Raw genomic sequence first — 16,403 nt, 5'->3', positions numbered from 1 at the left:
ATATAGAACCATGAACACTTAAAGAACCATCTGCATGTATAAATATTACTTGGCACGATGAAAAACTTGTTATATATGGTTCTTTCTTTAAAGAAGTTCTTTTGAAAAAGGGCTCTTAAAAAAGACACAAGGGTTCTTAAGTAAAGGCAATGGTTCTATATAGAACCATGAACACTCACAGTACCCTTTGCATGCTCAAAAGGTTCTCTACATAGAAAAATGGTTCTTTAGATTGATGGAGAATATGTTGTATATTGTTCTATATAGCACCAAAAAGCGTTCTGCTATTATTACAGTGTGGAAGAGCAGAACCCTTTTTGGTAAGTTATATATGGTTCTATGTTTGCAATGAGTGTATATGGTTCTATATAGCACCAAAAAGGGTTCTTCTGTTGTTACATGCTTGACATCATAACAAAAGAACCCTTTTTGGTGCTATACAGAACCATTTTCAACAAAGTTCTATAAAGCCATGGAAAGAAGCATTTATGCATGCAAATGAGTGGTTTTGGTTCTACATAGAATCATTTTCTTTACTACAGAACCCTTGAGGAACCATCTTTTTTTTTTAAAGAGTGTATATAGCACTAAAAGGGGTTCTGCTAAAGCTTTTTAGGTTTTTGGTGCTGCACAGAACCCTCTTTCCTAAGAGTGCATCTCAAAATGAGAAATATTAGAGATATTAACTAGTTTTTAAATGATTTCTCTTTCTGAGAGGTCATTTTTACACACTCGTATAGGAGCAGAAGGGGGATAAGAACGGTTCTAGATAAGTGTGAGAACTCTCTCTGACACGGCTGTGCAAAAAGCTGATGGTTTCAGTTTAGTGTGAAAACTGTAAAGCTCTGAGACAGACTGTCAAACACAGGAAGCTCCCGATTTAAGGCAGCGGTGGGAAGACGGTCGGCAGACGGAGCGAAGAGGCCGAGGAGCTGTTAACGTGGTCAGACGGAGGTCGTGGGAGGTCATGAGTGTTTGCATGTGGAAAGTTTTCATCCAGCACTTTGTGTCTCCTGAACATCTCAGCTCAGTTACTGCACTCTGCGGTCTCTACACACATTTAAAACAGACTCTCAATCATTAAACAGACCTGTAATGAACAGTCAGCATTACTGAAACAGGTTCTAGAGTGAAGAACTGTAGTGCTGAGATCTGTAGTGTTAGTTCCTCCACATGGTCTCTCCTTGAAGTAATAGTTTGGCAATAATCCCCCACTTATTCCCCCCTTCTGACCGCAAATGAAGTCGACCAGCCAAGACATGTTTGGTGTCTGAAGTTTCCTTCATTAGTTTTTTATCTGGAAATACTGACAAAACTACATAGTGACTTAAAGCAGCTTTAGCCACGAACCGAAACGTTTTTATTTTTATAGACACAGAATACCGGAAACCACATAAGCAAGTTTATTTAGATCATTTAGATCATCTAATTGGCATGTTCCATTACCTGTTAGCGACATTAGCCTTGTAGCTCCAGCGCTAAAACCAAAGAAGCACACCTCAGACACCAACATGTCTTGGCTGACTGAGTGCACTTGGGGTTAGGGAGAAAAATGTTGTGTAAATTTAATTTTTCACCAAACTATTCCTGTAACACAGGAACCCTTCCGCCCTCCAACCTTCCACAGTCAAAAGCCTGTCCAGTCTGAGGTGGCCCCCAAGTCTCTTGTCCAGTTTATGCTGTTTTCCCATGTACAACCATCAAAAATCACATTCCGAAATTCTCCTCATTCCTTCCACGTGTCTTCAGACTCTGATCTCGTCATCGTCATCCTCATCCATGTAGGTGAAATCCCTGTCGTCCGTGGCTCTGTTCTTGCCGCTGTCCGTATTGTGGTTGTTGGGTTTTTCATCCACGGATCCCGAGCTGGACATGGAGCAACTGTCCAGGTGCTGCTGTTCGTTTCGGCCTTGAAGCATGGGAAGATGCACTGGAGACGCCGCCTCCTTCTCCTCCTCGGGCTCTCTGATTGGACGGGATGTGGGCAAGCTGTGATCTTCCTCATAGCCAAAGTCAGCTTCATCCCACACCTTCTTGTCCATGACACCGAGAATGTCTCCAAGCATGGAGGGACCCAGGTCCACGTGGAATGAAAGGATGGACTCGGCGTGCTTCATCCCGCCACCGCAAGGGGGCGACAAAGACACGGGCAAGTCAGTCAGCACGCCGAAGTTGTGCTCGTCCAGCTCCGGGTCGCTTCTGGCTGCAAAACTGGCCGGCTTTTGGTCAACTTCTGTAATGTTCTTGACTGGGCTGGAAGAGACACTCTTGGGCAGGTTGGGTCCTCCTCCTCTACTGGCCTGGTTTGTATCCTCATTGTTAAGGTACGGAAGAGAGATGGCCGTCTTCACGTAACCTGGTGAGCCACTAGAGGGTGGCGTTTTGGTGTTTTCGTTCTTGTCCGTGCGGTTGACGGACTGCGAGCGCTTGCTGCTCCTGAAGGTGCGGGACAGCAGGCCCTGCTTGGGTGAGTTCTGCTGGGGTTGCGAATCCCGAGGTGGTTCTCCAGACCGGCTGCTCAGGAAGGAAGTGTCCCCGAAGGCATCGCCTCCACGGCCCACGTGCATGGTGTGGCGGAAATCGCCCAGCGGAGCGCTGATCATCTCGGCCGTCAGATCGGCCCGGGAGCGTCGCTTGGACTGAGACGAGCCGGACACGAGCTGCTTCAGAATCGGCATGGTGACAACAATCCACACAAATACAATCCAAACAAACGGGCGAAGGGTCAGTCCGTTTAGGGCACTGGTATTCCAGGAGGTTTTCCACTCAACCCAAGAGGATGTTGCTTTTTCCTCTCTGCCCAATAAGAGGGTCAGTCCTTTCAGTACACTGGCTTTCCCGGGAAAAGAGGTCAGGAAACAAAACTGTCCAAAGGTCCGAGCCTCAAATCCATAATAATCCACGTCTGAATGACGGTGTCCACAGAAGAACCTTCAGAGAAACAGGAAAAGAGAGCAGCACATTAGTTTGTGCACTTGGGTATTTTCATGCGTGTAACATTTCCTCAAATTTCTAAAATGGTAAACAGGAGAAAAAAGTCTTAAATTTTAACATAAATAAATACTATGAGATTTTATTAAGCAATTTTGGTACAATCTTCACATATTGTACAGGACAGCTGGTGTTTTTCAAATCATACTTGATCTAAATTCACATTTTTGTGAAAATGTTTGTGTTCTTATTTCAGCGAATGGCTCATTCTTTTATTTCTCCTGTTTTAAGTTCCATCTGTTTTAAAGAAGTTTGATCAGGATTAGTCATTCTTAAATGCGCCTTATGAACAAACATAACTTCACGTTTATAGGCATTTTTCTGCATCAGCTTCACAGCTGTTGCACGGCATGGTGTTAGTCCTATTATGAACTGGCAAAATGAAAAATGTTTATTAATTCATTAAAAGACATCTGTTGCACTCTGAGCTGGAGAAGGCGAATAAAAGAGGAGCGTTTGAATCATCTGCGTTCAATTAAATTGCATCAGCTCCCATTAATTGCTGTGGAATGCGGGACGTGTGATCCAGAGGAGTCACAGGCTAAAATTATTCCAAAACCCCGACGGCCGGCAGCTCCAGCCACAAATCCACTGTGGAAACTTTCTCTGCCAGGACTTTTAGGAGGAAAAAAAAAATCAGAGCAAAGAGCACAAGAGGCTGTAATTAGAGAGAAAAAACTCCAGCAGTAGAACCTGTTACATAACAGAGAGAGAGAGAGAGAGAGAGAGAGAGAGAGAGAGAGAGAGGCTCTTTCCCTCCACTCCAGTTCTCCTGGGTCCTTTTTCGATTGTTTTCAGCTGCAGTTGGATGAAGGAGACGGGACACGTCAGATTAAATGCTTTTCCAAAGACATTCTTATTTTTTCTGATTCATTAATCAGTATTGTAGACTAAACCTAGTGATTGCAGCCATGAATCCACTCTTTCAAATCTCTCTCTCTCTCACTCTCTCTCTCTCTCTCTCACACACATACACACACACACACACCTAGCAGTTACATAACCGAAGGTCACAGGATTCTATCCATCGCTGCCAGCAACGTTTCTGCAGCCTGGATTCTCCATCTGCAGCCGTGCTTTATTCACCAGCTCCATCAGCTTAACTTACAGCCTCATACCCCGCCATATGCCCCCCCCTACCCCACTGTGTACCCCTCCTATAGATCCATTTGCCCCTTTTTTCCCTCCTTATGCCCCTGCCACCCTCCCTCGTCCCTTGCACCTCTCCATATGCCCGTCCTATCCCTTCATATGTCCCTGTCACCCCCCATACACACCCACACCCCTGCAAATGCCTGTCCCATTTCTCCTTATGCTCCTCCTACTCCTCCATATGCCCTTCGTATCCCTTTATATGGTCCTCCTATCTCTCCATATGTCCCTGTCACCCCCGTACGTCCCTCACACCCCTCCAAATGACCATCCTATTTCTCCTTATGCTCCTCCTACTCCTCTATATGCTCCTCCTATGTCGCTTAATGCTCTTCTTATCCCTCTATATACCCCTCCTGCTCTATATGCCCCTCCAACCCCGTCATATACCCCTCCTACTCCTCCATATGCCCCTCGTATCCCTTTATATGATCCTCCTATCTCTCCTTATGCTCCTCCTACTCCTTTATATGCTCCTCCTATATCGCCTAATGCTCTTCTCATCCCTCCATATTCCACTCTTGCTCCTCTATATGCCCCTCCAACCCCTCCATATACCACTCCTACTCCTCTATATGCCCCTCCTACTCCTCCATATGCCCCTCCCCCACCATATATTCCTCCTATATCTCCTTATGCCCCTCCCACTCCTCCATAGGCCCCTCCTGTATTGCCTAATGCTCTAAAATCCCTCTATATACACCTCCTGCTCCTCTATATGCCCCTCCACCCCATCATATACCCCTCCTACTCCTCCATATGCCCCTCGTATCCATTTATATGATCTTCCTATCTTTCCTTATGCTCCTCCTACATCGCCTAATGCTCTTCTCATCCCTCCATATACCACTCCTACTCCTCTATATGGCCCTGCTACTCCTCCATATGCCCCTCCCACTCCTCCTTGTGGTCCTCCTAGATCTCCATATCGTCGTAGTTTTTATTTAAATACATTTTGGAGCACTTCTATTGATCATCATGAAATTTTCACACAATGTAAAAGCTGCCTGCTGAGCTCAAGTTATGCAGAAAACTAAAAACCTTTTTTTGGACAGTGACGATATGCTCCTCCTACCCCTACATTTACCCCTCCCATTCTCCATATGCCCCTCCCATCCATCAATACACCCCTCCTGCTCCTCTTTCTGCCCCTATTCAGGGCAGTTTGTGTATTTGCCCACTCCTGCTCCAACACAGACTCTCTTTTTTCCACCTCATTTGCCTAAAACACGGAAGGTCTTCCAGCTTCCCTCCTCTCTGTCCTCCCCACCTCTCTCAATCATGTACACAACACAATAAAACTGGATGGCTGGACGGCTGATTTGCATATCGTAGCCTACATTATTAACGAACAGTATTGTGCAGCTCAACAGTCCGACTGTTCCATTACAAAGCTGATCTCAGGACTGACATCAGAGTTTATAGGTCCTATATAAAGACACAGAGATCACACAGAAAGAAAGACAGACACAACGAAAGAGGCTAGAAAGCTAAAAGAAAAAGCCAGAATGAAGGAAAAACCAGAAGAACGCAAGAAGAAAAGAAGTTAGAAAAAGACAAAGAGAAAAAACAAAGGCAAGAAAGAAAGAAAGAAAGAAAGAAGGAAAGTAAGGCTGTAAAGAGAACGAAGGTCCTGAGCAGGTGCTGACGTGTTATAACGTTCCACTGTGTAGGTTCTCTGTGTATGGAACTCAGCCCTGTTCTTTATCTGAGGGGTTTAATCAGGACCTGTTACGGCTCTCACAGCTCAATATGAATGAACAATACTGAACAGCCACGTCACGCACAAACATTTACATCTCCACAACAAAAGGCCCATTCAAACCGGCCAGAGAGGAACAAACGGAGCTCTGACGGACGATCGGATGGACGTTCTGCTCAGAGGACTCACTGTCGCTCTGGAGAACTCAACCATAAACGACTGGAGGGGCTCTATTGTTAAATAACTTCACATCAACTCCAGCCAGAGTGTCTGAGATAGAGAGAGAGAGAGAGGTGAAGTCGGTGCCAGGCTTGAGTGGTTGTTATAACCATGCTATCAGAGCTCAACATGAATTAAACACAGGAAAAAATGCTAAACTTCAGCGACAGTGAACTCATTCATATGTATTTACACTCAAATCATAAAGCAAATTTTCACATTTCCAGGGGTGAAATACATACATACATACATACATACATACATCATCTAAACCGCTTATCCTTCTGGGTCTCGGTGGGGTGCTGGAGCCTATCCCAGCTGTCATTGGGCGGAAGGCAGGATACACCCTGGACAGGTCGCCAGTCCATCGCAGGGCAGACAGACATACACAGTCACACACTCACACCTAGGGGCAATTCAGCATATCCAATCAGCCTGACTGCATGTTTTTGGACTGTGGGAGGAAACCGGAGTACCCGGAGGAAACCCACGCAGACACGGGGAGAACAGGCAAACTCCACACAGAAATGACGCTGGTCACCCGGCCAGGAATCAAACCCAGGCCATTCTTGCTGTGAGGCGACAGCGCTACCCACTGCGCCACTGTGCCGCCCTCCAGGGGTGAAATGATTCACAAAATTAATTATTCGATTTGATACCATATGGTGGTGTCTCAATTTGATACATTTTTCAATACAGCAAAAATAAGGAGGGGCTAAAAATGGGGCTTAATATGTTACTTTCCATTTCAGTTTATTTGAGCACTTTAACATCACAAAACTCCAAAATTTGCAACAAAAGTTGTGCTTTATAGTGTCCTGATCTAATTCTATAGCTACATCCCAATATATTAGACCCAAGCTAACACACTAGCCTTAAGCTAACATGCTATTCGTGATTCAACAATGCAATTCAATACAACACAATATGCTGTAAAGTGTTGCATAGTGACATCCTTCCACATTTCCCTGTACTTGTGTAGTTGATAATAACAGACAAAAGTGTAGTGGGTAACACCGCTGGCCTCTACGCTGTACACTGGGGTTCAATCCCCCCACCTGAGTAAGCACTCTACACTATACCAATAGTCCTTGGGCAAGACTCCTAACACTACCTTCGCCTATTTGTGTAAAAATGCTTACATTGTAAGTCGCTCTGAGTGTCTGCCAAATGACGTAAATGTAAATATAAAAGTTCAGACAAAATTCAGGCTTCAAGAAGCTGCTACTGTGTTTAGCTATGCTACTGTTTTTTTAGTCCATACGTATAGTTTACAGTGTGTAATACAGTATCAGAAACCACATAAAGTCTTAAAGATTACTGAACAACTCCACACACTTTGATTTAGGGATGGAGTTTTAGCACCATGCTAGTATAAGCTTCCTTCACTTATTAGCAACATTAGCCTTTTAGCATGTTGAAATTCACCCTTCAACCCCTCCCCAAACTATTCTTTTATTATCAAACTCAAGGTGTTGTACACCAAATTCCAACGTCCTTGTACACTGAACAGAGCATTATATATTATATGTTTACAATTGTGGCAATACAAGTTTACGCAAAAAACAAATTGTTAGAGATGCAATGACAAAACAGAGCTAATTAACTTATAAACACAGCGCCAGAGAGACTTCATTACATAACCGACCCAAACTGTTAGAAGCCCAATGAGAGCTTCTTCACTGAGATGGGATTAAATCCTGCTCTCTCACAAAGGAGACAAGTGACTTAACCATCAGACTATACAGCCAAACAAAACACACACACAGCAGCTCAGATGCTCTGAACTACATGCCTGTTAAAACACACACACACACACATTAGGATTGTTCTCAGCATTGTGTTTAAGTGTGCAAGGCAGCAATGGCTACTGACAACAGACATATTTGATAACTAAGCAAAAATAAATAAAAACGTATTAATTCTTGTGTGCCTATATAAAAATAAATATATATATTTACTGGTTTGTTTAGCCTTTATAGAAAAAAGCTGTTGAGGTGATGCTGACTGTTTCTTTCAGTGCACAAAAAACGTGCTCTCAGTTCTGACGCAAGCAGCTGTTAGTATCTAATTTTTTATTTTTAAAATTTTGTATTTTGCTGTTTGCTTAAAAGAGAGGTTAGTTAGATTAGATTTTTTTTCACATCCAAAAAGGTCTGTAGTTGTGTCGCATCCAGTCAGAGGCGCTCTATTTTAATAATAATTTATCACTTCTCATACTGTCATAGTGATATCCAACAGCTTTATCGAACAATGCATGTCCATATCGTACAGCCCTACAGGCTGTTCTATTTTATTCTATTTTAAAAATGAAGAATCAGAAACTGACTCCTCAGTTAAAGCCAGTGTGCTGGAACAGATGAAGTGCAGTCTGAAATGGATTTATCAGGCAGCAGAAAAGATTCCAGGCCAGAAAATGGAAAATACTCATAAAGACACTAAAACCAGACAGGCCCAGTCTCCACTCTTACAGCCGAGGCTTTATTAGAGCTCAGATCCAACATCACTCAGAGTCTGACAAAACCTCATCTCACAAGCCAGTTCTCTGCTCATCATCAGACAGTCTGGTGGGTTTTGTTACGGTGGCCAAGAAATGCCTACTTCGACAAGAATGGGCCGTTTAACTTATATGCAAACCAACCAATCACAGGCCACTGTTTCAGTGCCAGGGCCAGATTATTGTTAAAACAGGGTTACAGCTAAAACGATAAAAAAACAAACAGGAAACGAGGTGGTATATGATGGCTCACGGTCATTCTGACAGACTGTAATACACTATGTATTGTGCAGGGGGCGATATGGCTTCTACTGTTTCATTTAAAAAGCGCTCTATAATGTTCATATGATCCACACAGTCATTCAGACAGACTGTAATACACTATAGGAAATCCCAAACAGAATTCTTTGAAATTCTTTTTGGAAATCATGGACACTGTGTCCTCCAGGCTAAAGACCACTTAGCTTGTTATCAGGGCACAGTTCAAAAGCCAGTATTCATGATGGTATAGGGGGGCATTAGTGCACATGGCATAGGTGATGTGCACATCTATGAAGGCAACATTATTGCTGAAGGATATATATATAGGATTTGGCAACATATGCTGCCATCCAGACAACGTCTTTTTCAGGGAAGGTCTTGATTACTTCAGCAAGACACTGACAAACCACATTCAGCATGTATTACAACAGCATTGCTCCGTATTAAAAGAGTCTGGGTGCTAAACTGACCTGCCTGCAGTCCAGACCTGTCACCACTGATAACATTTGGCACTTTATGATATGAAAAATATGACAAATGAGACCCCCGAACTGATGAGCAGATGAAATCCTTTATCAAACAAGAATGAGAAAACATTTCATTTTTAAAACTACAGCAGCGTCTCCTCAGTTCCCAAACACTTACAGAGCGCTGTTAAAAGAAGAGATGATGAAACACAGTGGTAAACAGGCCCCCGTCCCAACTTTTTTGGAACGTGTTGTTGGCATCAAATTCAAAATGGGCATATATTTCTCAAAAAACAATAAAATTTCTTACTTTCAACATTTAATATGTTGTATTTGTAGTATTTTCCTTTAAAAATATGATTTACATGATTTGCAAATCATTGCATTCTATTATTATTTACATTCTGCATAGCTCCCAACTTTTTTGGAAAGGGGGTTGTAGTTAAGATGTAAACAGAGTTGTTCAGAGTGGTTTGGTGTGAAATGCTCCGTTGTAGATAAATCTACCGAGTCAGAACTGTTCACAGTGGTGGTGATAGGAACCAGACGTCCCCCTCTAAAAGCTCCTCACAGAAAGTTACTACATGAAATGGTTATGAATTCACTGCCTGATGACTGAGACACTGTTTTATGAGAGTTTTGAGAACTTAAACTCCATTCATGGTGGAGGGATTCATGCAGGGCGCTGTGAGGCAAAATAGTCCCCCTAAAAACTAAAACTTATTATTTTAGATTTTCCACTATTTTCCATCATCAACATTCCATATAAACTCAGAAGACTCATGTAGGTTCACTGGTAGTTTTGGATAGTAAATAAAATGTCTATATTTGTGTTGTAGTCATGGCGACCCCTGGTTCCTATCACCACCACTGTAAAGACATCTGAACCATTTCACACCAAACCACTCTGAATCACTCTGTTTACATCTCACACACTCAGTTATGGGGGAATATGGAAAAATCTATGGAATTCCCCTTTAAAGAGACAAACTGAGTAAGGCAGAATAGTTAGATTACTCGATGAACTGAATAACAGTCAGTAGAGTGTAGATCATCAAACATTCTTACTCACTAGACATGACACAGTTCAGTGCCAAACTAAAACATCTCTGTCTGCTTCACTGTGTCTTTTAGATAAAAGATAAAACACCTGATAAACTGCGTCATATGATCAGCATCATCAGCAGGAAAGCAGCCGGAGAGAGAAACTCAGCCCGGCGTGAAAGATTAACATCAACTTATCTGGGACACGCAGACACACAGCCGTGATCCTGTGAGGTCAAAACAAAGACCCCTAATATGCTCTACATGAGAAGAAAAAGATCCGTTGGCAGAGCCACTCCACTACCCATAATGCACCACTACTGCTGGAGAGACGCTGCTGCCGCTGACTGTAAACAGCAGCTGTTCTCCTAGAGAGCTGCTGCAGAACCTGACATCATCTCAGTCTGAACTGCAGTAACACAGAGGAGCTTCCAGACTGGAGAACAGAGCTCAATTATAACAGAGCGGTGAAATTATTAATAAATAAAATAAAATAAATTAATAAATAAATACATTTTTTTTAAAAGACTGATATAAAATACATGAAAAAATATATAAACACAATACATACCTACCTAAGTGGTGTAAAATATATAAGTAAATAAGTAAACAAATAAATAAATAAATAAAGAAAAATTAAATAAAACTATTTAAATAACTATCTAACTATCTATGCCATTATGACCGACTGTAATACACTACAGGAAGTGTAGGGGGCGATATGGCTTCTACTGTTTCATTTAAAAAACCTCTATAATGTTCATATGATCCACACAGTCATTCAGACAGACTGTAATACTCTACAGGAAGTGTAGGGGGCGATATGGCTTCTACTGTTTCATTTAAAAAACCTCTATAATGTTCATATGATCCATGCAGTCATTCTGACAGACTGTAATACACTACAGGAAGTGTAGGGGGCAATATTGTTTAACTACACCATGAAAGACTTTTATTATTTGGATCACGAATCCTCGCAGGTTCTCCAGGAACTTCATATCTGCTACCACTGTTTGCACATTTGTCAGCTAAATTAAACGTAAATGTAAATATATATATATATATATATAATATGGACGGACTTGTAGACGTCTGTGGTGTAACAGCGCGTTTTCCCACATAATCCTCTGAGATTTAGGCCAGCAGGACTGAGATTATTCCACACTGACTCATCTCTCTGATCAGGGCCGCTCACACATAATCCCTTTAAGTGAATCGCTCCACCGAGCATGCTAATGTGGCTAACAATGAATGGAAGCAAGTAGACACCAGTTAGCATTTGCATAATGTAATCAATGTCTGTTTGCTTTCACTTATTAAGGGTCTTTCATTTGTATTAGTTTACGTGTCAAAAACAGCAGTTTACATTATTATAACCCCACAATTATACTACTACTGCTAATAATAATAATGTAAGCTGGATGGGTGGATCTACACCGCTATGGGCTGAATGGGTGGAGCTAAACTGCTGTAGGCTGAATGGGTGGGGCTAAACCATTGTAGGCTGAATGGGCGAGGCTAAACTGCCGTAGGCTGAATGGGTGAGGCTAAACCATTGTAGGCTGAATGGGTGGGGCTGAACTGCTTTAGATTGAATGGGTGGAGCTAAACTGCTGAAGGCTGAATGGGTGGGGCTGAACTGCTGTAGGCTGAATGGGTGGAGCTAAACTGCTGTAGGCTGAATGGGTGGAGCTAAACTGCTGTAGGCTGAATGGGCGGGGCTAAACTGCTGCAGACTGAATGGGCCGGGCTAAATCGCTGAAGGCTGAATGGGTGGAGCTAAACTGCTGTAGGCTGAATGGGCAGGGCTAAACTGCTGTAGACTGAATGGGTGGGGCTAAACTGCTGTAGACTGAATGGGCGGGGCTAAACTGCTGTAGGCTGAATGGGTGGGGCTAAACTGCTGTAGGCTGAATGGGTGGGGCTAAACTGCTGTATGCTGAATGGGCGGGGCTAAACTGCTGTAGACTGAATGGGTGGGGCTAAACTGCTGTAGGCTGAATGGGTGGAGCTAAACTGCTGTATGCTGAATGGGCGGGGCTAAACTGCTGAATCGTTGTTCTTTTGAAAGAATTAAAAAAATCTATTGGTTAAATTTTATTCATCCATTATCGAGTGTTCTTATGCCATCTATTACTCAGTGAAGCTGACTCTGTTTATACTCTGTTCACTCTTAAGCGAGAAAAGAGAATAATTACAGATTCCTCTCATCCAGCGAACCATTTTTTCCAACCACTTCCTTCTTGGAGGAGCTACAGATCTATAAAACTAAGAGAACCTGTTTTAAGAACAGCTTTTCCCTACTGTGATACTCTCTTAAAAAACAACAGGTTCTTTAGTGAAGAAAAGGGTTCTATACAGAACCACGAACACTCAAAGAACAAGTTGCATGCTTAAAAATGTTCTTTGCATGGTGACAAGGTTCTTCAGACTGATGGAGAATGTGTTGTATATGGTTCTGTATAGCATTAAAAAGCGTTCATGCTATTGCTACAATGTCAAGCTTGTAGCAATAGCAGACCCTGTTTGGGTGCTGTACAGAACCATATACAACACATTCTCCATCAACCATCGGTTTTAAGAGTGTAAGGTTACTGAACTCTTCTGAGTGGCGAATATCATTATATATCATGTACATCATCGTCTGTCTGTAATATTTCCAGCCGTTGTGAGAACACACAGATTAAATTACTGTGAATTTACTTTACTGAACGTTGTATTTTATATATTATTTATTTTATAATTATGATATCGTAAGTTTTTGTGCTTTGTTTATCCCTGCTGAAAGAAGTCATAGAACCATTTAAAAGGTTCTGCTGGTTCCTGCTGGTGTCCAATAGTCCCTAAAGGTGTTCTACAGGAAACTAGTTGTCTCTAATGGGAACAATTAAGCCAATTCCCATAAGAAGAAGTCCTCATGGTTCTAATGGTCTTTTTCAGCAGTGGCTACAGAGTTGAATTAGATCTTGATGCAGTGGAGATGATCAAAACTGACATGTCATGTGGCAGTAAAAGAATCAATCAATCAATCAAGTACAGTTTCTCCGTACTTTCTCCACCCCTGAGTGTCAGACTGTAAGAGACACCTACGAGTCTACAGCAGCTCAGATCTGTAAAATAAAAATACAGATTACTGTATCGGCTCAACAGAATAAAACAGCCCTGATTTGCATAATGGCCGCTGGTTTGAGGTGGGTGTGGTCGTTTTGCTCCCTCAGGCTCAGTCAGACTGAACTTCAGCTCCTCTCAAACAAACAAACAAACAAGCAACTCACTGTAACTGAACTCCAGTAGTTCAGATCAAAGGTGCTCAAACTCTTTGTCTTGGGGGGCTACAAAGCAATGCTTTTGATGGGCCGAGCTCTGAAAAGACAAATCAGCGTACAAACAAGGAGCTGGGCGGGTTCTGTTTTTTAAAGTGATACTAAAAGTACTCAGAATACAACCTTAAAAGAAAAACAACACCTTTAAAGTGTGTTTTCTCTTGTTAGATGCACAGGCAGAAAGTCAGCCTACAAAGGAGTGTATTTTGACCCACTAACAACCTGCCACAGCCCCTCTACTCATTCAGCTGCGCAGAGGATAAACATGTTTTTATACAACTTATTATTTAAAAACAACTTTTTATTTTAATTACTTTGTTTTTTTTTATTTTCAGACCACTTTGGGCAGCCCTGTTATAGATTCACTACTGCAGATACACAACAAGCTAAACACAACAAGCTAAACAGACAGTAGCATTTATTAAGCGCACTATATAACTTTATCTATTTTAAGTTTTATTGATGGTATAGAGTGAAAACAAACAATTAGCTGACTTACTAGCTAATCTGTGTTCTTACTACTGTCTTCTTACTTTATTATATATGTATATATATATATATATACACATACACACACACATACATACACATACACCAGTCAGACATAACATTCTGACCACCTCCTTGATTCTACACTCATTGTCCATTATATCAGCTCCACTTACTATATAGGTGCACTTTGTAGTTCTACAGTTACAGACTGTAGTCCATCTGTTTCTCTGCATACTTTGTTAGCCCCCTTTTACCCTGTTCTTCAGTGGTCAGGACCCCCGTGGACCCTCACAGAGCAGGTACTATTTGGGTGGTGGATCATTCTCAGCACTGCAGTAACACTGACGTGGTGGTGGTGTGTTAGTGTGTGTTGTGCTGGTACGAGTGGATCAGACACAGCAGTGCTGATGGAGTTTTTAAACACCTCAGTGTCACTGCTGGACTGAGAATAGTCCACCAACCAAAAATATCTAGCCAACAGCGTCCCGTGACCACTGATGAAGGACTAGAGGATGACCGACACAAACTGTGCAGCAGCAGATGAGTTATTGTCTCTGCCTTTACATCTACAAGGTGGACTGACAAGGTAGGAGTGTCTAATAGAGTGGACAGTGATGGACACAGTGTTTAAAAACTCCAGCAGCACTGTTGTGTCTGATCCACTCAGACCAGCGCAACAGATACTTACACACCACCACCACGTCAGTGCTACTGCAGTGCTGAGAATGATCCACCACCCAAATAGTACCTGCTCTGTGAGGGTCCATGGGGGTCCTAACCACTGAAGAACAGGGTAAAAGGGGGCTAACAAAGTATGCAGAGAAACAGATGGACTACAGTCTGTAACTGTAGAACTACAAAGTGCACCTATATAGTAAGCTTCTGCATGTACTGTGAGCGCCTGCAGCTAATGTAAGCTAATGTTCAAGGTAAGCTAATGCCAGTAAACTGAGTGAAAGCGTTCTGTCTGTGAGGTGAATATGAGCCTAAAGTAACTCAAAGTCATCACTCCAGCAGATTCCTTCTGATTTACTGAGTAAACATCTGTATTACTGCCGTTTCTCTCAGTGCGGCTCCAAAACCACCAACTGCAGCAAACCGGTTTATCTGGCTCAGGAGGCCTGCAGGAAAACGGCCACGGACGGATGGATGGATGGAAAGAGACAGATAAGATGCAGAGGAAGAAACTGACTTTCGTGCAGAGTTAGAAGTGTGTCTGCTCACACAGCGAATCTAACACCAACACATCATCTTCATCTCTGTGTTTCAGGGGTGACATGAAAACAAAAACATTTTCAGGCCCCACTTTGTTCAGCCCTGCTATAGATTCACCACTGCAGATGCAGATGCAGGGGTTAGTTTTGGGACAGGCTCCCAATAGAAAGCCCTATAAATGATAACTTTGTTTACAACCCTGTTCCCAAAAAAGGACGCTGTGCAAAACGTGAATAAAAACAAAATGCAATGATGTGCAAATAATTTAAACCCTGTATTTAACTGAATTCAAATTTGTCTTTGGTTTATTTTCTGAAATGTGTTGCTTAGGGTTAAAATGACTTCCTTACATTCTGTTTTATTCACATTTTGCACCAACGTTTTTGGAAGGATTAATGGGTTTAAATAGATCAGAACATAAACCGTGTAAATATGAAGCTCTGAAAACTTCATTGTTTAATTATTTTGTAAAAATGCGAGCGCAGTTTGGACTAATTTAGTAGGGCGGTCCATGTAATTCCCTCTTCATCAGGCCAATAATGCAGGTCCATTTTGTCTTTTCTGGTGCTTTAAAACAGTTTTTAAAATTTGTCTTTGGTTTATTTTGGTTTTAACTGATTGTTTACGGCTGTTTACTGATTCATTTGTTAAGTATTTGACTTATTTTTGAGTTTTTGTTCGGTTTTTGTTTTTTTTATGTTACAGGATGTTTTTAATGATGTTTGTCGTATTTTGATTGAAATTGCTCTTGTGGAGACCCCAGGAACACTAGCGACCACTTTGTGAAGATAATGAGGATCCAAATAAACAATAAAGAACAATAATAAAGAAAGCCCCGCCCACACGGGACGACAAACTGAACACTTGGCAACCCTAGACGCTTTGTACTCACTCCAGCACTGAAAGGTGATTTCAGCAGAGTGAACAATGTGTTTTTAACCCGGTAGCTGTGAGTGAGTGGGTGAGTGAATGAGTGAAGGAGTAAGTGAGTAAGTGAGTGAGTGAATGGGCGAGCGAGTGGGCAAGCAATTGGCCAAGTG

General features: G+C 42.2%; 1 protein-coding gene across 1 annotated transcript in view; it reads right to left on the bottom strand.

The window, feature by feature from the left end:
• Positions 1-371: 371 nt before the first annotated feature.
• Positions 372-16,403, bottom strand: part of cdc42ep4b (CDC42 effector protein (Rho GTPase binding) 4b) — a 37,001-nt gene continuing 20,969 nt past the window's right edge. The window contains exon 2 of the mRNA XM_036571934.1: positions 372-2,931. Coding sequence (XP_036427827.1) covers positions 1,746-2,678 — 933 coding nt within the window. The 5' untranslated portion in view covers positions 2,679-2,931 and the 3' untranslated portion in view covers positions 372-1,745. The remainder of the gene's footprint in view (positions 2,932-16,403) is intronic.

The sequence above is a fragment of the Colossoma macropomum genome, unplaced genomic scaffold, assembly GCF_904425465.1.
Source record: "Colossoma macropomum unplaced genomic scaffold, Colossoma_macropomum, whole genome shotgun sequence".
NCBI lineage: Eukaryota > Metazoa > Chordata > Actinopteri > Characiformes > Serrasalmidae > Colossoma > Colossoma macropomum.
Note: the sequence above shows the minus strand (reverse complement) of the source record. Positions and strands in the feature narration are given on the sequence as shown.